The sequence below is a fragment of the Akebia trifoliata genome, chromosome 8, assembly GCF_017979445.1.
Source record: "Akebia trifoliata isolate Shusen 1 chromosome 8, ASM1797944v1, whole genome shotgun sequence".
Lineage (NCBI taxonomy): Eukaryota > Viridiplantae > Streptophyta > Magnoliopsida > Ranunculales > Lardizabalaceae > Akebia > Akebia trifoliata.
Window position 1 is genome coordinate 5,046,402 of NC_141382.1, and position 20,788 is coordinate 5,067,189.

The 20,788-nt window shown below is 34.5% G+C and overlaps 1 protein-coding gene across 3 annotated transcripts; it reads left to right on the forward strand.

The window, feature by feature from the left end:
* Positions 1 to 10,329: 10,329 nt before the first annotated feature.
* Positions 10,330 to 18,014, forward strand: GR (glutathione reductase). 3 transcript variants are annotated; one of them, XM_086449744.1, is made up of 11 exons: positions 10,331 to 10,752; positions 12,683 to 12,908; positions 13,014 to 13,292; positions 13,672 to 13,848; positions 13,975 to 14,028; positions 14,539 to 14,687; positions 15,028 to 15,091; positions 15,167 to 15,337; positions 15,461 to 15,598; positions 15,855 to 15,912; positions 17,723 to 18,014. In XM_086449744.1, exons 1-10 carry the CDS (start codon positions 10,373 to 10,375, stop codon positions 15,894 to 15,896), a joined length of 1,680 nt encoding a protein of 559 aa, XP_086305870.1. In that variant the 5' UTR covers positions 10,331 to 10,372; the 3' UTR covers positions 15,897 to 15,912; positions 17,723 to 18,014. The 3 variants fall into 3 exon arrangements, with proteins under 3 accessions (XP_086305872.1, XP_086305871.1, XP_086305870.1); XM_086449746.1 differs by lacking the exons at positions 15,855 to 15,912; positions 17,723 to 18,014 and having other exon boundaries at positions 10,330 to 10,752; positions 15,433 to 15,569; XM_086449745.1 differs by lacking the exons at positions 15,855 to 15,912; positions 17,723 to 18,014 and having other exon boundaries at positions 10,330 to 10,752; positions 15,416 to 15,540.
* Positions 18,015 to 20,788: the final 2,774 nt, after the last annotated feature.

Genomic DNA, 20,788 nt, shown 5'->3' on the forward strand with positions numbered 1-20,788 from the left:
GAGTGAGGGGGGGAAGAAATAAAGGGCGCGTGGAGATATATATACTGTCGGAAAGGGGCGGGAGTTTTGGAGTTATTTTCGCGCCTTTGTTTAAAAGCTAAGGGCGCGTCAGATGTTGAAAGTACGAAAGTGACCTTGGCTCTCTACAAGTTTTATGTTTTGTAACACCTGTAAAACTCTATGAATTAGTAATACCTCCCTTTCAGTTTCACTTCAACCGTCCCACTCCCATACCTAGGGTTCTCAATGGATCAGATCGGTTTCGATTTGGAACCAATCCAATAAGATCAAATTAGATCCGAAAAGCATTGGATCGAATTCTATCTGATTGGATTTTGTCAGATCTCTGCATAATTGATCTAGAACTAATCCAATGAGATATCAAATCAAAACATTATTGGATTGCATTCTTATCAAAATCAAAATCATTCGTTTAGACCCCAAAAGTTATCAAATTGAAATGGATCCGGTTTCAGGTCTTATCCAATCCGTTGACAACCCTACCCAAACCATTGTGGTTGCCATCAAGATGATCATCTACCATAGATTAGGTTTAGTCATCCCAACTCACAATAACAATCTCTTCTACATGTCGATCAAAAACATGATTTGTGTGACTTGGATATATCTATTATGTAGTGCAAGTATTAGTACATCTAAGAATTTTGAGTTGGCTAGTTGTAAATTGTCCCGAAGATATGGAACACGGGATTGTCCGGATTTACACCAATTTGTCATTTATAAATTTTTTTACCACTAAGTATAACCATTGTTTTTTGGCAACATTTTTCCAATGGCCCAAGTCCGTCGTTTTTAAAAAGCAACTTTGTTTTTAACGACGACCATTACGACCCACAACTGCCTTTTTTGTGATTCCGATGAAATAATTAATTATGATCAATAAAATTTACATAAATGGTAAAGATGACTTTGCATGAGCACATATTTCTAGTACCACGTTCATTAGCTGCCTCGATAACTCCTTCGACAGTACAATAGATCCATTACAATGCATCACATTTGTGTTTTTTCGCAGAAAATAGATAACAAGCAACTTATTAGATTTTAACCTACTTGACTTTCTTTTCAAAAATCAATCATCTTTACAATATCCTAGATTTTTCTTTCGAAAATCAATTGTTTTAATAGTCACTTGGGAATAATTTTTGCACCTTAAGCCCACACTACTCTTTGTGGAGGATTTGTAGAGACAAGGGGTAACCTTTTGCTTGGTAAGAAAATCTTACAAAGGTGACTATTTTTTATAATAGTAGAAGATCGTATAATCTAAAATTTGTACAAGCAAATTTTATGCCACACCACCCCGAGGATACAATAGTTCAATCTCAATTTGTGTTCGTCTACCTTTTGCACGAAGACAAAAATCAATAGATTCACAGTACTTTGTTTTGCCTAGAAAAAAAAAAAAAAAAACAGGAACAAAGAAACTACTAGTATGTTCACATAGATCATATGGTGTGAGAAAAAATAAGCACTATGGAATAGTCGGTGCTTCTATAATGAAAAGCTTGTTGTAATTGTTTTTCGTGTATCTCTTCTCTTAGAAGAGAAAACGATATAGAAGGAAATCCAACGATTAGATATTACATTTAAAGAAAATAATAAAATTGGGTATTGGTCTATATTCCAATGATTGGATCTAAAATAAATAATTTATTAGTAAAAACACACTGTCTACCCGACCTGACTCGAATCGGCGCATGCATGTTCATGTGTCATGGACGAGGATTCGTCTTTGTTAACCAATTAACTACTCCAAAAGATCGATCTGTCGAAGAGTAAGAATTATGAATATAAAAGAGTCACAGGTCTTAATGGGATATGACACACCCGAGTAAAGATAGAAATAATCGAACCCGTGACCTATACAAATATAGTGCTCTGATACCATGTTAACTAACCAACTATTCCAAAAGATTGATATGTTGGAAAGGGGAAAGAACTGTGAATGTAAGAGGGTAAGAGGGTTAATGGGGATTAACTAGGGTAGGACACAACCGAGAGTGGAGGAAAATATACACTTGACAGTCTTCAACCTTTAGATTCCATCTACTTCAAACCTCAAAAATAATATTGGATATTCAGGTAAGTAGAAGAGGATTGAATTTTGTGTAGAAAAGTCAAGAATTTTCTACAAGGGATTAATGTGAGGTTGAAAACAATGGATTGAAGATGGGATTGGATAGATTAGAAATAATTTTCATAGAAGTTGTTGAAAGCAAAGATGATAGATTTTTTATTTTTTTTTATTTGAGAAAAATGGAGGATTTTTTGCCAGAGTTTGAAGATGAAGGCATTTAGGTCAAAAAATTTATTAGTCTACAAGAGAAGAATAAGATTAAGGGGTATGCCATCAGTTTGAAAAACATAAGGAGTTGTCTATAAACTGATGATAATCTGATTGAAAAAAAGTCACTCGAAGTTTACTCACTAGCATGGATGTGTGTACAGAGCCATAGATCTTTTTTCCTTGTGCACCCCCAAGAAAAAGATCTATGATTTGTGCACATGGCACGTTAGTGAGTGAATTTCGAGTCAATTTATCACGACTCGTCTATATCATCCCCTTTTTTCTTTGTTAATCTAAGACTTCCGTGCCTTGAAATTAAATGTAACTAAAGTTCAAGCCCACCAAGTACATCAGTCCTACTCATTAATAGCCCTAATTACCCCATGGGATTGGGAATAGTCTTCCTCGAAGGTGAGAATAACTCTCCATCCCTAAATGTAGAAAGATAGAGATCCTTTTACCTTTACTCAATTTAAAAAAAAAAAAAATAATTCCCCACACTTATTCCATGAGTGTATGATTGCTTAATTTCCCTGAAATTCATTTTCCTTCCCAAAGCAATTTTCCACCTTAGGAGGGAATATGGGTTCCCAGCTCCCCCATAGGAAAATGATTTTTCAAAAAAAAAAAAAAAAACTCTTTTTGACCTTTTTCTATGTGTGATCAAACTATGAAATTCATTTCCCATAGAATTCACATTCCTTGAAAGTGAGCTCCATATAATCAGTCGTACCTTTGAGTTAAACAGGATAAGTTTGCATATCATATACAATCCTATAAGAGAAATTTCCATTTGAGAAAGGGTGGTTATGCCTTTCTCATATTAATTTGCGTCTCAGTTTAAGGATTGAGAGCTGTATGTGATTTTTTGGACCACCAATTAAATATCTTTGGAAGTATCAAAGAAAGTGATATAACATTGTTTTATGGGTGAAGCCAGTTGAAGATGATGTGGATAAGGTCTTTAGCTCATCTTACCGATAAGGTCTTTAGCTCATATGGATGTTTTTCATTGAGATACGAGTGAAAAACATCTATCTACGCACCTCCATGTCAGCAAAGTGTGAATCAATGTAAATTCTCAAGTCACTCCAACACGACTCTTTTATACCCCCGATAGAATGAAAAGAGAGTACACCGAGTAGTCTATATATTGGTTGAGGACTCTCTTTAGGTCGTGGTGCGATTTGTGAACAGATGCCTTTTTTCTTGTCCTTGAGGGTGGTAAGTGTGTTTTGGCATGGGATATGAGCTTGTCTAGTGGTGTCAAGCAGCGACTGAAAATATATACTCGTTGTTTACATATAGAGTCGTGATAATCTAACTACCCCATGTGGTAAACTCAATCGACTACCTAACGTGACAAGTTCGGAAATCATAGATCTGCAATCCTCAAGTTACAAAATTCCCTCGAGATACATTTTATGGGGAACTGTAGTTGTGTATCCTGATGAATGTAGATCTATAGTTCTCTAACTTGTCACGTCAAGGTAGTTGTTTGAGTTTGCCATGTGAGGTAGTCATATTATCACGACTCTTACATATATGAAATGAAAGCTTAAAAAAAACATTTTATTACGATCCTCCTCTCTATCTCTCTCTCACACACACACCCCCCATAAACACACTTTTAATGAGATCAATAACTCAATGATGAGACAAAATGATTTCAAATTAGGGTCGTGATATTCTAACTCAAAAATAGTCACTCTATAAACAACTGACGTGGCAATGGCACATAACCATAGATATTTTTCTTTATGATACACAAGGAAAAAAGATCAACGATTTTGTGTCCTTGTCACGTCAGTCGTGTATAGACCGAGTGAGTCTTTTTGAACCAAAAAATCATTAGTTGTCCAAATTATTACATTATATCGAAGACTAATGATAAAATGATGAGCCAACACATATGTGAGGTAGATGTGGCAAATGCATAGAACCGTATATCTTTTTCCTCGTGTATCCCGAAGAAAAAGATCTATGATTCTATGCGATTGCCACATCAACCACGTATGTGTTAGCGCTTCATTTTATCATGACTATATATCCAAAGTTCTGAATTATCATCAATAAGTTGCTTTCTCGGAAACAACTTGGATACTTTAACAGAAAAGGCTTTCAGAATTTGACAAATATATTTGTTTCTCATTCGTTCTAACTTATACTTAGAGTTTGACTCTGAGTCAACTTGATAATTCATGGGTTGACTTGGATAAATCATATAAATGTGTCATATTTATTAAATATTTTTAATATTTAAAACTATAATTATATTCATTTTTATTTTCTTAATAAATAACGTACACCATATATATTAACCGAGTTTTTTTTTCTGTCTGGGACAAGTTTTTGAGATGGCTCAACAAGTTGTTTTGTACGAGTTTTATCCATGAGTCAATTCCATCAAATTCCGAGTCAACTCGAAGAATTCTTGAACGTGGGCTAGAAAAGAAGTTGGAATTCCAAAGAATTCGTCCTCGATTACTTTGACTAGACTTTGTGGTCAATGTCGAAAGTATTAAAACGTGAATAACATGAGGAGTGAGGAGATTAAAAGAAAATTAATTAATAAACCCTGCAGGAGGGACGTATTTTTAAATGCACCCCAAGTAAAATCTTCCTTTCTTTTAACGCCCCTCCCCTGATAAAATGAGGAACTCGAACCACCAAGATAATTCAAATGTTGATCTCGATGATTCATGTTGAAATATTGAAATCAATGAATGAAACAAGGTTGATCTCAATGATTTGAATGTTGATCAACATTCAAATTGTTGAGATTGGCATTTTACAATATTTAATCACAACGACTGTAAAAAGTGATCTCAAGGATTGGAACAATGGTCGATATCGATGATTTGAATCATCAATCTCGACAATTTGAATCATCAATCTCACCAATTGAAAGGGATTCAAGGGTCATTAAGAAAGAAAACGTATATTAAATGGACAATCAAATTACCACAGAAAACTTATGGGGGATTCAGAAATAAATCCTTCTAATTGAGTGCATTAAGTAAATTTTCCAAATAAGAATCAAGGCCCCTAAGAATATGAACTACACAACATTGTTTGATGTTCCCCCGGGAGAAATAAACAACTCAAGTTGTAAAAGTAATCAAAATCGTCTGATCGAGATCTGTTGTACGAGCAATTAACTCTATCCTTCTTGTTCATCGACGATAATCGAGGTGGTATCCATCAATAGAGTCTATATAAAGATGATTGTAGTCAAATGAACAAAAAATAAATCTTACTCTTTTTTCATCATTTTCGCTCTCTTAATTTTCAAGAAGTTCCCTTGTATAACTATCATGCCATTAATAATCCCTTGACCCTAGGGGATATTTTGATCCTTTTCTACAACCATGCCGTCTATGGAGTGAGTGGGGTGGATTCTTGCACTATCTTCTCGTGAGACCTATTACGATTGGTGGGATGATTTTTTGGCTTTTCTCTCATCACAACATCAATTTCACTTTTGAAAGATATTGGTAGTCCAATGTCTGGTCTTGATTCGATTGTTCCTCTTTTTCTCAACACATGAATCTCGAGGTTACAAATGTATGAGTAGAATATCATTTTTCTTTTTCTTTTTCTTTTTCCCACTATATGCTACTTATGAAATTAGATTTTAGTCATTATGATCTAGACATGGGACAATTGTAGAGATTTTATTTATGAGGATATTTAATGGAAATGTAATGGTATTTTCAGAGGAATTTTTTTTTTTTTTTTTTTGGTATTATCCACGGAAGAATGCAGATAAATGTTTGACGATGATTAGCCATGATGATATGATTGATTTTTTATCGATGGAAACAATGGATAATCATGTGATAGCCACCCCATGTGGAAATGAAGTTTTTAAATAGATATACTAATGACAATCTTACAACATCTTTTGGATCATTGTGTTTTAAAGAGATAATAAACCATCAAGGTGTCTACTTTTATATAGATGTAATTATGTTTGATAATGTGGACCAATAAAACGTTTCCATGTGTCCACTAAAAAACATATCAAGGTTGAGTCATGAGAGACATGTGTCGCATCCTTGAAGTCAGTAAGCACACTTGACTGGTGAGTTGTTTAGTTGAGGCATCCATGTGTCAGTTCAGTTGACTCCTAGAGAGGATTCAACCTAAGTGGAGCGTGTCAGAACCCAAATCACTCGGTTGAGTAGTTAGTTTGTCAAAGAATTAACCAGAGAATCATAGTGAATCTCAATAAAAGATTTCTTGGGATCGTCATGATTTTAATTAAAGTCAAACTTTCATATCAAACTAGGAAGAGACCAGCATAAGATTTTTAGGCTAATTAATAAGATAAGGATAAAAAAAAAATCCTCATTCATGTAGGCTATTGAAATATTTGTAAGTTTTTCAAGAAGAAAGTTACTAGTATGAGGAGTTTTGAAGCCTATACATAAAGAGACAGACACACAAGTAAGGAACTTTTGACTTGCACTCTAACTCAGTCTTTATTGATTTCATGCTAACTTGATTGTTAGAGGGTATTGATCTGGAACCGAGTTTTTTTTAAGGGAACATGGGAGAGATCATTCTCGGGGTGCAAGTTAGGAAGGGGGTCGGGCAATAATTTCATTTTTACCTATATTTTATAAAATGGGTATTCTACCAAACTGTAAACAACCAAATCAACCCACATAGAACTAGCGCCATTAAAAGTTTGTTGTATTATAAGGCATTTTCTCAAGGAAAATTTTACAATCGAGAACTTTATGAATCAATCCATGGGCAAAAAAATGGTTGATTAGGTTATGGATGGGAATGAAAATTGTTTGGGTAAAATTATTAACTTGCCTTGAGTGCATTAGCATTAGAGCTTAGAACGAGCCTTGGGTGCAATGATATCCCAAGGTTGGGAAGGGGAAGATGAGAAACCTATATTTGCCCAACTCAAATACATCGCCTATTGAGATTACCAGATAGTGGTACGAATCATCCATCACCCTTGACATTCAAACCAAGTACTAAAAGAGATCTTGTGAAGGGATCAAGAAAATGTATACGATCGGGGGCTAGTCCCATATCAAATGATTTTTTTTTTGCTTAATGACTTTTTCCTCACAGTACTCATATGATCTGGAATCAACTAATCACATTAGCTCACATGTATTGATGGCATCTCCAAATTTATAAAACTATCCTCATTAGGCAACACATGTCACGTAGTAGAGAGCCTGTGAGAAAAAGCTTACGAGGAAACAAATTATCATGGCAGAGTCACGTAATTTTGGGAATGAGGATGATCAAATTCCTCAAATATAATGAGAGGTGTTATTGAGTGGAAACTGGAAACTAATATGGAAACTTCCTAAATTGAAGGTAAAGATGAGAGTTTATAAAAAATGTGAGAATAATTTGTTTAGGCCTATTGGATTACATTGGCTAACCCTTTATAAGTCTTGATTCCTTAACAAGCATCAATGCAGGAGATGAAAAAGAATAATGAATTGATCACACCAAATATATCTCCATATGCGAGGATTGCTGAAAACAACACCACATCTATTGATGAGTGGGTTTTATACCTGCGAATCAATCACTTTTAGTTATAATATTTTATTAATTTTAGAGTCTTTTAGTTGTTTTTATTTAAATATAGTTTATTCTATATTTTTGTGTGATTTTGTATTTTGTATTTTGTATTTTTATTTTTATGCTCATTTTGCAATTCAGGAGCATTATGAAACATTAAGATAATTGCTAACATTTAGAAGAAATTCTGACTTCAAATTGGTTCACTCTCGGAAGAAGAAAAATATGCATACAAGCTAAAAAAATTTCAAGCCGCATCTTGATAGCAAGCGAGGCTGCAACGCGAGTTCTAGAATTGTACTGCATGGAGATGAAACACGGGGCGCAACATGGCATGTTTTGAAGTCGCAACCCAATTACGTATTCAACATTATTCATTGATTTTTTGGGCCAAATTAAAGACGAATTTTGGAACACTTAACCCTAGTAACTCCGTACCTATAAATAAAAAATATTAAGACTTTTAGAGGATTCGTAATTTTTTGATTTTCTTGGAGGCATAAGGTTGAGAAGGAGGATTAGAATTGGAGATCGACTTTTGAGTTTTATTTTCCTGAATTTTTATTTCTTTTCTTGATCGTTGTAATCTCTATAAATGACTTAATACTTGTGTGATTACGTTTTGTTTTCAATGATGAATTAATTTTCATTATAGGGTTATAATGGAACCCATTAATGATACTTGATTAATTTTATTTATTTTTTCTATGATTATTTCTACATGTGATTGTTTATTTTATCCTATGTTTAATACGATTTAACTAATTGACCATTGATTGAATTGGATTGATGAACCTTAATAATATCGATAGAGTTGTTTTATGTTCATGACCTAGATAGAATAACATATGTTAATTTGAGATAGATATGTACTCAGGTTGCATGTGCATCCTTATGAGAATTTATTCTCAATGAATTCTTATTGATTTAATTCTTATAGATATATAAGAAGTTAATCTATGAGAATATTTTTACATAACCATCAATATAGGCATGTAAAAAATTTAGTACTCTTGGGTGACAATCATAGTGAATTAATTTATCATAAAGGGAAGAAGAATTCAATCAAGTGAATTGTTTAGAGAAAATTATAAGTCTAGGTTTTATCACTCATTGATTTAAATCTTCAAAGTTATTATCTTTGTTATTTTCCTTGTTTATTTTTAAATCCTATTTTTACTATTGTTTGGATAATATTAGAGTGAGATAGATTGGTAATTAGCAATTGATTGGTATTTAGTCTCCGTGGGAACGATACTTTCTCGTTACTTTATTACTTGTTTAATACGTATATTTGTGTGTATAAAAATAGTTTTTGTGGAGTTTACTTTATTGTCTTTCCTTTTCACTCATTATAACTTTACTATATCCCCTATTTCACTCTTTTAAGTTTTAATTCATTTTATTGTTTTCATCTTTTATCCTTTAACCTAATTTTTTTTTTTTAATAATACCTCTCAATTTTTTTTTCTTTCACCTTTACTCCCTTAATTCTAAAGAGGATTACAACATGGACAAACTTTGGTCTATTTAAATCTACAATGAAAAATATATTGCCAGAACATTAAACAGTTATTATAAGAAAATCACTACAAACTCATATTATCACTTTCATCTAACAATAAAGTCCTCAAAGAAAAAATCCCACAAATATTTCTCCATGTGTGACAAGGTAAATTGCAATTACCAAGGATTCAAGTCTAGGTCTTTGACTCTCCGTGGCCACAATGTAGAATTCTTAGTTCTTACCACTAGGTACTAACTACGGTTAACAAATTGTCACAGAGAATTGAACCCCTAACTAAGGCTGGTAATGGTTCGGTTCGGTATCGGATCAGTGTCACTTTGATCCAATTTTTTTTAAAGATGTACCCAATTCGATCCGAACAGATTAATGAATATGTGAACTGAATCTGTTCCATTTCATTTCATCCTTAATCCAAAATCGACCTAATATGATCCAAATGCCTTATTTTCAAATTATCAATGTTTAAAAAAAAAAAAAAAAAAAAAAAAAATCTACTTTCCTACTACAAATATCAAGGGGAATAAAAAAGACTAAAATATTTTATCTATATATGCTTTTTTACGAAATTAAGAATAATAAAAAAAAAAAAATATTGAAATATGTTTGGATCAGATTGGGGTAGATTCGAATCCGATCTCAAAATCCAAAATTTAATGTTTATCCGGATTAGATCGATTCGGGCATTTGGTATATTTCAGATCAGTGACAACCCTACCCCTCACCTTCTCATTCAAATTATGGATTTCAAGTTTTCAACCTCGTTTTATTAAAAAATTATTTTTAAAGAAATGCTCTTCGATAATCTTTTGGGGGGAGATATTATTGGAATGTGCATTTGTCATTTCAGTTGTCAACCAGGGGCATTTAGGGGAATAAAAATATCCATGACAAAATATTGGAGATTTACAGATAATCTATTAGCGTTCTTTAATTAGCGAGCTTTGAATAGAGAGAGAGAGTGAGATATGGCGACCTCTCTTGGGGCTCCAAAGACCACCTTTTCTTCTTCAACCCTTCAAAACCTCTGCAAAAATATCCCTAATTTTCTTCCTCCAACATCTCTCTCCTTTGATTCTTCTTCTTCTTTTAAATTCAAGACCCTAAAACCTCTCTCTCATGGTTGTCGTCGTTTCTTTAATCCATATCGACGGTTAAACACAGCTCGAGCAGAATTAGAAGATGGAGCAGAGCCTCGACACTTCGATTTCGACCTTTTCACGATTGGTGCAGGGAGTGGTGGCGTTCGAGCGTCGCGTTTTGCATCAAATTACGGTGCTTCGGTTGCTATCTGTGAACTTCCCTTTGCAACAATTGCTTCTGAGAGAGCTGGTGGGGTTGGTGGAACGTAAGTAATTTGGATTTATTTAGATGATATTTTTTTAATTTAATTTGATGTAATATGGGGTTTTGGTTTAATTGCTTTTGGGGCTTTTGATTTCTGGCTTCTTGTGTGCTCGAAGTGGGGAATTTGAAGAGAATCTATCTGGGTTTCTCACGCTTTTTTTTAGGTTTTCTAGAGAAAAAAAGGTTTTCTTTTTCTCTTTAGAGGTAGTGTTTTTTGATGCAGTTTAGCTGAGAATTGTATGAGTTACAGTATCAAGAGATAAAGATTTTTTAGACTATAAATAGTGGGTCTGTTCAAAACCAAGAAAACCCGGTTTTCACTATATGGGATCCTATTAGTTTTTTATTTTTATTTTTATGAATCTAGAGTCCAGTGTATATGTTTGTCAAATTCAAAATGGAAATGCTCATCAATGTCAAACCAATTATAATATTTGTTTTGGAAATTATGCGTATGTTATGGAGACCATGCAATGATCAAAGTAGTATAGGTAGCAATGTGCACTCGAGGTGTTGAGGCCTCTTGGCGCTTGTGGCTCAAGGTGATGAGATGAGGCATGTGCCCAAGTGAAGCATGCTCAATGTATTGGCCTTTGTATTCTCTTTTTAGAGTCTTTAATATGCATCAAAGCATTCCTTCTCACTAGTACCATCATTCATCTACTCCCTTAAGCTTTCAATCCTCCATTTGACATGATAGAGGCTGTGGGAGAGGAGCTCAATTATCCACCCTTATTCCTGTCTTGGGGTCACGACCAACCAGTAGACTATAAAAGAAGTCAATTTCGGTTGATAGAATTTTTCATAAAATTGAGAGTATTTTGTATCCTTATTAAAGTGAGGTCTTCCTTGCACGTGCCTAAACTATCTCAATTGACTCACCTTTATTTTATATGCTATTGAGACTGTTACTAGATTTTGTTAATTGTACTTTTTTTTCTAATCTTTCTTAATCTTATCATTTGTTGGTTTCAACATCCTCAAGTCTACTACACTCTTTTTATTAACATGTTTCTTGAATGCCCAACATTCAGTTTGTAAATCATAGTTATTCTTATTGTTGTCTTGTAACTTTTGCTCCTTAATTGATTAGCATTTGTATCCCCTTTCACCAATCAATGCCAATTCAATAGTCATGTGCTCACCAATATCCTTATCTTATTGGATGACTTGAAGTCTTGAACACTGAAAGTGGTCTCTTTGGAGGTGTTTCTTGTAGATAAATTATAATTACCCTCCTATCCATTGTGTGTCCTTACTGAAGTTGCGCTACCTATATTTTATGCTGGTCTTATTTATGTTAGATCTTGGTTCCTAAGGATTCCTTTTCCACAGTTCTAGTTTTACATTAACTTTTAGTCAGGTTCTTAGGTGCCCCTCCACGTTAACTAAAGTTTGTATTGGTATACGAGATGCTGTATATTAATATGTTGCAGACAACTTGAAAAATTCACCTATTTGGGTAATTCATTGAGGTGCGTGCTTAGTGTGCCTTCCGCTTTAAGTGAGATGCACATGGTGTAAGCCATGTGTCTCACTGGCCTCGCCTCTCCTTGTCCCAAATAAGTTGCTTCAAATGTGCCACACTACCACATTTGAGGTAGATGCCTCATTTTGCTTGATAACATAAAAACACAAGTCTGTGAAACTTTTATTTTAGCAAATGTTAAATTAGCATAAAAACACACTATTAACGTATCATATTGCAAATATAACCATTTGGAGTACACATCTGAAACTGTTTACCATTTCGGTCGCTTAGTTGCCTGAAATTTGATCATGTCTACTACTCAATTGTTACCAATCCAAACCATTTATTTTATTGTATTGGGGAGATTTATTGCTACTTTTCTTTTAAATTGTAAGTAGTTTTAGAATTGTGATCTATATTTTTTTTCTCCATATGCATCTGATTTGTTCCTCTAATCTAGATGTGTACTCCGGGGATGTGTTCCAAAGAAACTACTTGTGTATGCATCCAAATATTCTCACGATTTTGAAGAAAGTTGTGGCTTTGGATGGAAATATGAAACTGATCCTACGCATGATTGGAGCACCTTGATGGCTAATAAGAATGCCGAGTTACAACGTCTCACCGGAATCTACAAGAACATTCTGAAAAATGCTAACGTAGCATTAATCGAAGGTCGTGGAAAGGTGGGTTGATGATCTTAGACCAGGTTAAAATTCAAAGATAGATAGCATATATTGAATTATGCATTACAATATTTTTCTTGTGGTTCTTAATGATGACCACCACAGGTTGTGGATCCGCACACTGTTGATGTGGATGGGAAACTCTACTCTGCAAGACACATTCTGATTTCAGTTGGAGGACGTCCTTCCATTCTGAATATTCCTGGAAGTGAGTATGCTATAGACTCTGATGCTGCCCTTGATTTACCTTCAAAACCCAAAAAGATTGCAATAATAGGTGGGGGCTATATTGCTTTGGAGTTTGCGGGCATTTTTAATGGGTTGTCAAGTGAAGTTCATGTATTTATCCGGCAAAAGAAGGTCTTGAGAGGCTTTGACGAGGAGGTGAGATTTCAAAATATATTTTTCCTACTACTTTAATATAACTTGAAGTCTTATAAAATAAAAGATTATTAAAAAAATGTTGTGCGGTCCAGAATTATCCGACTCGACCGACCTGAATCAAGTATTTTGGTCGGGTTGGATTCGGATCAGGATTTAGTGAAAGCAAAATGATTCGGATATGGTTTTAGCTCATAGGATCCAAGTTGGATACAGATATGGATCTATATATTACATTTGGATCTGAATATGGATATACTCAGATCCGGCCCGAACACGATCCATTTTAAGCCCTAGGTGAGAATTTCTAGGAAACATTGGTTTTTCACATATGTGTTCTGGGATCAGAATGTTTCTTCACTGACTTCATTAATTTATGCAGATTAGAGATTTTGTTGCCGAACAAATATCTCTAAGAGGAATTGAGTTCCACACTGAGGAAACACCTGAGGCAATCCTAAAATCACCAGATGGATCGTTCTCTCTGAAGACTAATAAAGGAACTGTTGATGGTTTCTCTCATGTCATGTTTGCAACAGGGCGTAGACCAAACACTAAGGTTTGATGCTCTGTTGTGAGATTTTAAATTTCATGCTTGAAAATTTTGATGTATAAAGTGGTTTTGGAAAGTGATAGTGTGATACTACTTTGATGAACTTGAATTTTTTCTTCTTCTGCAATCCAGAACCTAGGACTGGAGACAATTGGGGTGAAAATGGGAAAGAATGGAGCAATAGAGGTAATTTGTGATTTAAGGGCTTCAACATTTCCTTTCTCTATCATGGTTTCGAAACTCGTTTCGACGTCTTGTATCATTCATGGACGAGACATAGTTGTCTCGGACGAGATAAGTCATTTAACTCGATTTACATTATTTATCATAAATATTTATATGAGAATAATTACAAGTTTTTTAAGAAAATAAGGTAGATTAGAAGATGTTTAGTAATAAAATCATATTTTATTTAGATAATAAATTTAAAAAAGAATTATTTTGATTAAAATATACAAAATCCCAGTTGACTTGGACAAGTTTTACCGACTTGTCCAAGATTTTCAAAATATCGTCCAAGTCACCTCGTTTGTCTCATGAGATTTTGCCCATGTGAGATACCATGGCTGTCTCATTCATGGATGATACTGAGATGACTTGATTCATCTCAGTCTCAGACGAGATTTAAGACCATGTTCTCTATTATGTGGGATAATTTTACAAATTATCTTGTTTCACTGTTGATGACTTCCTCAGGTTGATGAGTACTCTCGTTCATCAGTTCCTTCCATTTGGGCTGTTGGTGATGCAACTGACAGGTTGAATTTGACTCCGGTTGCATTGATGGAGGGAGTGGCATTTGCAAAAACTGCGTTTGCAAATGAACCCACCAAACCAGATTATAGGTACAATCCATGTTTTCTCAAGCAATGGTCATTGGATATCCAACAGAAACAAAGAAGCTTTTTGTAATATTTACCATTGAAATATAGCACCAACACATGTTGAAAAGTCATACGGAGATGTTCTTATAGGGTTCAAAATGAATAACAACCAGTGTTGGAGCAATTTTTAAATAACTAAACAGTAGTCTACTATGTTTCTCTGCTTGTTGAAACCTTTGAGATAGTTGATTAGGTGATCAAGACCTAGTCTATTATAGCGATTAAAAAAAAATCTTGTAGTTGGAAGAATTTTTTAATGGGTAATTATGTACCTTTTTTTCTTGGATTTTTATTTTTACAGAGCTGTACCATCTGCTGTGTTTTCCCAGCCACCTATTGGACAAGTTGGTCTTTCTGAAGAACAGGTGCCTTAAATTGTACTCCACATCTGCAACAAGAGAGCTTTTCCCTTTGCCATAATGTTTTGAAAATATTTGCAGGCTATCCAAGAATACGGTGACATTGATGTCTTCACAAGCAACTTCAGGCCCTTGAAGGCTACTCTTTCTGGACTGCCAGACCGAGTCTTCATGAAACTTATAGTATGCGCAAAGACGAACAAAATTCTTGGGTTGCATATGTGTGGGGAAGATTCACCAGAGATTGTGCAGGTTTCTGCAATTTCCTTCTAAGTTCTAACTAATGTAGTCCTTTATGAATTTAGCTAATTTAGTGCTTTCTGAATTTAGTTTTATGTTATCTGCAGTTCATGAGGTATATCTCGTAAATTTCAGGGGTTTGCAGTTGCTGTTAAAGCTGGACTGACCAAGGCAGACTTGGATTCCACAGTGGGTATTCACCCTACAGCAGCAGAGGAATTTGTTACAATGAGAACTCCAACAAGGAAGATCCGAAAGACCCCTCCATCTGAGGTTTGTCTAGAGTTCAGAGTCATTTTCTTTCGGGTTTTTTTTATATTTAAATTTTATATGTTTATTGCTATGATATTTGCCATTGAACGTGGAGAACCAGTATGGCATTTATAATGATTGGTGAATTTGTTTCGTTTATTAACACTTTCTTATCTGTATAACCTGCCGCATTTAAACTTCCTCAAATTATTAACATTCCTTGTTCATAGATTGTATTTATTGAATTCTTTGTTTCTCTGTTTAAAATGTTACGCAGGGATTGGCTGATGTTGAGTTCAAAGCCACGGCAGGGGTTTAGGACTTAAGCTCATGAGGTAAGTCAAATCTGCTGCATAGTTCCTAGAGAAATGAGGCACCACATATAGTGATGAATTTGTAATCATGTTACTGTTGATTTATTCTTTTTTGATTAATATAAAGAATTTATTAGAACCAGAAAGAAGAAAAAGGGTGGCTGAGCTAGCCCCAATACAAGAAGAGAAAGAACAGAAAAAAAAAAAGGGAAAAGAAAAATAAAGGCCCAAGGCCAAGCCACAAACCCGTGACCGACTGCAAAGCACATAAAGAATCCCACTTAAATACAAAATCCTTGAAAGAAACACCCTCAGAGTCCTTACTTAATTTGGTCCAAAAGTAGAGTGGGCCCAAAATCTCCAGGATAACAGCTTGAGAAGAATTTTCCATTCCTTGAAAGCCTCTTTTATTCCTCTCCTTCCAAAGATCCCAAGAGATGGCATAGGGAAGGATAGTCCAAAGGTCACTTTTTTCTATTGGAGAAGACATTTTGAGTCCACCCTTCCAGAAACACCCTCATATTACTGTTGATTTATAATCTGGTTAACATCGTTGTACTTCTTAGGACACCTCTTTTTAGAAAGAACTGAATGAGCTGTTGAAATTCTTGGGTTGTCCTCATGATTTTCATCGACAAGAAAATTAGCTAAGTATAAAATTACAAGATCTTCTCCTCTTTCATCCAAAAAAATGTTAAAGTGGAAAAAATAGAAATGAACCATATTTCCTTCTTAGGTATTAATGTTAGGTACCACATATTGTCATAAGAAAACGAAATTTTGGTAACTTGCAATAAATTGAATTTCTGTTTTAATCATTTCCCTAAAATCTCTCAATGTCTCATTAAATACCTCCCAACTTTCAGCTCTAGTCAATAATTTTGTCACATATGTAACTGAACTCAATTTTCTAAGAATTTCCATGTTGTCCATGTCATGTGCACATAGTAATGCATTTAAAAAGAAATTCAATATATTCAAATATTTTGTTTTTAGCTATTATTTATATATATTATATGAATCTAAATATTTTTTTTCTTTCATATTGTACTCTTGAATTAACTATTTCCACATATTAAATACACTTTAGGACACGAATGCATATCAGATTCGTGCAGTTAGTGTATTTGTTACTTTGTATGGTGTTGGTCAATGACACCTGTGTGTTTGTTGCATAGTTGGTAACAAACTGGAAACATCAGATTCCACCAAATGATTAGTATTTTCACAGCTAATTATACAATATAGAATATTTAGGGAGAAAACACAAGAATTCACTAGGTAAATTAAAGAATAATTTACTGGCCAAGACTAGAAGTAATTTATTTAATACTCCTTGCCCAACTTTAGGGGCTGGGTTTCAAGATCTTGAATAAAAAGATAGTTTGCACTGGATTGTGAAGCTCTACCACACTTCACAAGATTTGTATTTGTATTGATATAATCAAGTCATACACCCATGGTCTCACACACCCAATAGGTGTGTTAGAATACTTCTGTTGTGTAACCACAGGCATGTCTTGGCTTTCCTGTGTCGGACTCGTGCTTTTGTGCAAACGACATAGTTGGGACAAACATACTGCAGCACCACTTTGTATAATAAACAATTGGGGCTGGTGCATTTTCACAAAAAGCCATGCACTATAATTTAATCAGCATTAACAATATTTACTGTGACAAAGGGTTCTAAACTTCTGGATTTATGCGCCCCTTTTTCTTTCCTTTTTTTTTTCAAGGTTTCATTGAAACCTTATGTTTGCCTTAGCTGGGTTTAGTTCTACAATTTCTTTCTATGCTCAACACAACTTCTTATGGGCTATGCACTTTTTAGGCAGGATGCTATCCTGGAAACTTGGTGGTGAATGCTTATGGAGGAATCCTCTCAGATGATAACTTACGTGGCAGGTCCGCTTTCCAAGGGGCATGTGACACGGGATGCAGGTTTTTTGTTGAGTGAAACTATACCTTCTCTGTTATAAGGTTCGGCTTTTGGTAACCCAATACACTGATCGGGTTTGCATTGATGGTGATGTTCAGTGAAAGTAACTACTATTAAGAATTAGGATGTTCTTTCGACCTTCAATTATGCTTAATTATTATATATTTTTGCAGTCTTGAAACCACCCTTTTTTTGTTTTGGAAAATTCTAGTGTCCAATGAACAAATGAGATAGTGACATGTACAGGTTAACTAGAAAATCAATTTCCCTTTTCGAAAATGAGGGGAAAAGGGGGAACTGGTCGCCTAGGTAACCTAAATTTCTCTTCAAGGGAAATGAAAATCCTTGGGTTTACCTTGTCTTGCCAGTTTGATTTACATTCACTTAGGCGTCAAAGAGGTATTTAACTTGATAAATTGGAATAAAACCTGTACTCCCTGTTACTATATTTGTACTCTTGTTTGTACAACTGATGTATCATATGCTAATTTGTTCATCCCTCAAGACTCCTCAAAATCTTCACCTGATTTTGACATAGGTGTCTTGAATATGAAGAATCTAGATTGTTCGTGTAAGTTGTTAATTTGTTATGTAGTTAATAATATTATAATGGACTGATATTTCGTGATGAGGAAGATAACTTGCCAAGGATGGCTAAAATGTTCCCTATATGTGCCCCACAACATTGGACCATAGTCAGTAGTTGGTAAACATGGCTCCATCGTTTTCAAGAATCTGTACATCTCTTATCAGTGTAGCATACTTGACTACAGGAAGAAGAAAACCATTACATCGATATGGGACATGCCTGCCAAAACAACTCTAAGCAGTTTATCCAGCAAGTGGAGGCCCCTAAGCCTAAGGAACGGAACAATCTTTGGCACATCAGCTCAGAAGCATAGGCCCTCCAAAGGAGTTTAAATTGGGTCTTCAAAAGAAGTCCAGGAACCAGAATACAAGAATCACCTCACTCTATCTCCAGTGCATGTGCAACATTCATTTCTTGATGGCTAATGAACCAAGCCTTAAGAGAGAGAGAGAGAGAGAGAGAGAGAGAGAGAGAGGGGGGGGGGGGGGAAGAGGAGAGAGACTACAGAAGACCTAATTTCTCATCCAATTGATGGCATCACGTGGTGGACTAAATTAATATATTTGAGGCTCTTAAAATTATATACTCAAAAAAGGCTTTTACCTTGAGTTGAGTGGTAGACGATTCAGAAGGGGAATGAGAAGGGACCCAATTGAGACGCATTTGACGTATGTCTCGGCTCCGAAACCCATTTCAATATATATTAAAAAAAAAAAAAAAAAAAAAAACCCTTGACCAAGTCAACCAGTTTGAATTGGTTTTCATTTAATCTCTTTTGTAGTTAAATTATTCTTAACGATCAAAATCTTATTAACTAACATAAAATTGAAAGTTTTTCTTAAGATTTATGCTAAGATTAAAACTCAAATCTCTTTTTATGGGGATAAAGTTTGAGACAAGGGAAGGGGAGAGAAGATAATCATTTTCTTTTATTATATAGATGTATTAGAGTTTGCCCCAGGCACAAACATCCTCTTTGCGGTTAAAGGAGGTAATAAAAAAGGAAAAAAAATACAGTTATGAGGGTATTATTGAAAAAGATGTAGAAGAGAAAAGACTATATAAAGTGGAAGTGGGGATTCTATAAGAGAAAAATTAAAAGATAAATAAAAAATAAAATTAAAAGGGTATTTTTAGAAGGTGGGAGAAGAGAAAGGACAACAAAATTAACCTCGAAGATACTTTAGTTATGGAGGGGATACTAATTAAGACAACCGGGAGGGGCATATCATCTAATGTCGATCAGGTTTGAAATGATTTGACTCAAAACAAGATGGTTGGTGGGTGGGATCCAAGAAGGATTACAAAATGTGAAAATGGATATGCATGCTTATCATCATCATCAGTCATAAAAAATGGATGAGAAATAAATCATGTTCCTCCATTCAATTCTGTTTGAAGTACGTTTTCTATTAATTCAAGTGTGTTCGTATCCATTTCCACTAATTAATATAGTAACTAAATATGAATTAAAAAGCAAGTGAAAAAGTGGGACTCATCCATCAATTTGTCAAAAAAATATTTTAGTAGAAACAGTATCAATTCAAAATAATACTTGCTTATGAGAGTAGGTTCATATATGCTTAAGCTTCATGTAATAATAAATGTAGACATGAATTTTAAATAACAGCTATAAAATGTTAGTGCACAACCTCACCCCTAATATAAGTGCCACCTTGGTGTCATGGTGTGTAAAACCTCCTTTACACATAAACCTTGGAGACAAAAAATTCACCAATAATGTCCTCATGAAAACCACCAGTGATTATAGCTGCGCTTAGAAAATGAAACAATTAAGTATTATCACACTACCTTTATAAACTGGTGAACTTTTACCATCACCATGTTTCTGTTTTTATTTTATTTTTAGAGGTAAGCTGGGCTTTGGACCCACAAGCTCAAAGTCTATTACTATTGCAATACGAGATGATGAATATAAACACCATAACAAACAAGCTTATATCAGGGAATTAATAGGAGGATTGCAACTGCAGCATCAACTAATACAAATGGCTCCGAGCATATCCAAATTATGTGATTTTCTTTTGTTGCTCATCAGTTCCTCCATTCGTATCTGTATAGATTCATGTCATCTATTGGTTCAAGTATGTTCACATAGGCTCTCACCTTGTCAATCCGTGTTTTCTTGGTTTTCCTCTTTTTCAGACCTTCAACTTGCACATCATTCCTACTAATTGAATCTGTAATCGGTCTTTGTTGCACATGATCAAACCATCTCATTTGACTTGGATTAGTTCATCACCTATTAGGGCTACTGCTTACATTTTCCCGAATGCTTTCATTGCTAGTTGTCTTTCCTACTATTTCAACCATCAATTTTCTCGTCCTCTCATCTCTACTAGCAAAAG

Coding starts and splice junctions, on each gene's coding strand:
- GR (XM_086449744.1), top strand. CDS start 10,373: ATGGCGACCTCTCTTGGGGCTCCAAAGACCACCTTTTCTTCTTCAACC. Junction 14,029..14,538: donor GAAAGAATGGAGCAATAGAG/GTAATTTGTGAT, acceptor TGACTTCCTCAG/GTTGATGAGTACTCTCGTTC. Junction 15,338..15,460: donor ATTCACCAGAGATTGTGCAG/GTTTCTGCAATT, acceptor CGTAAATTTCAG/GGGTTTGCAGTTGCTGTTAA.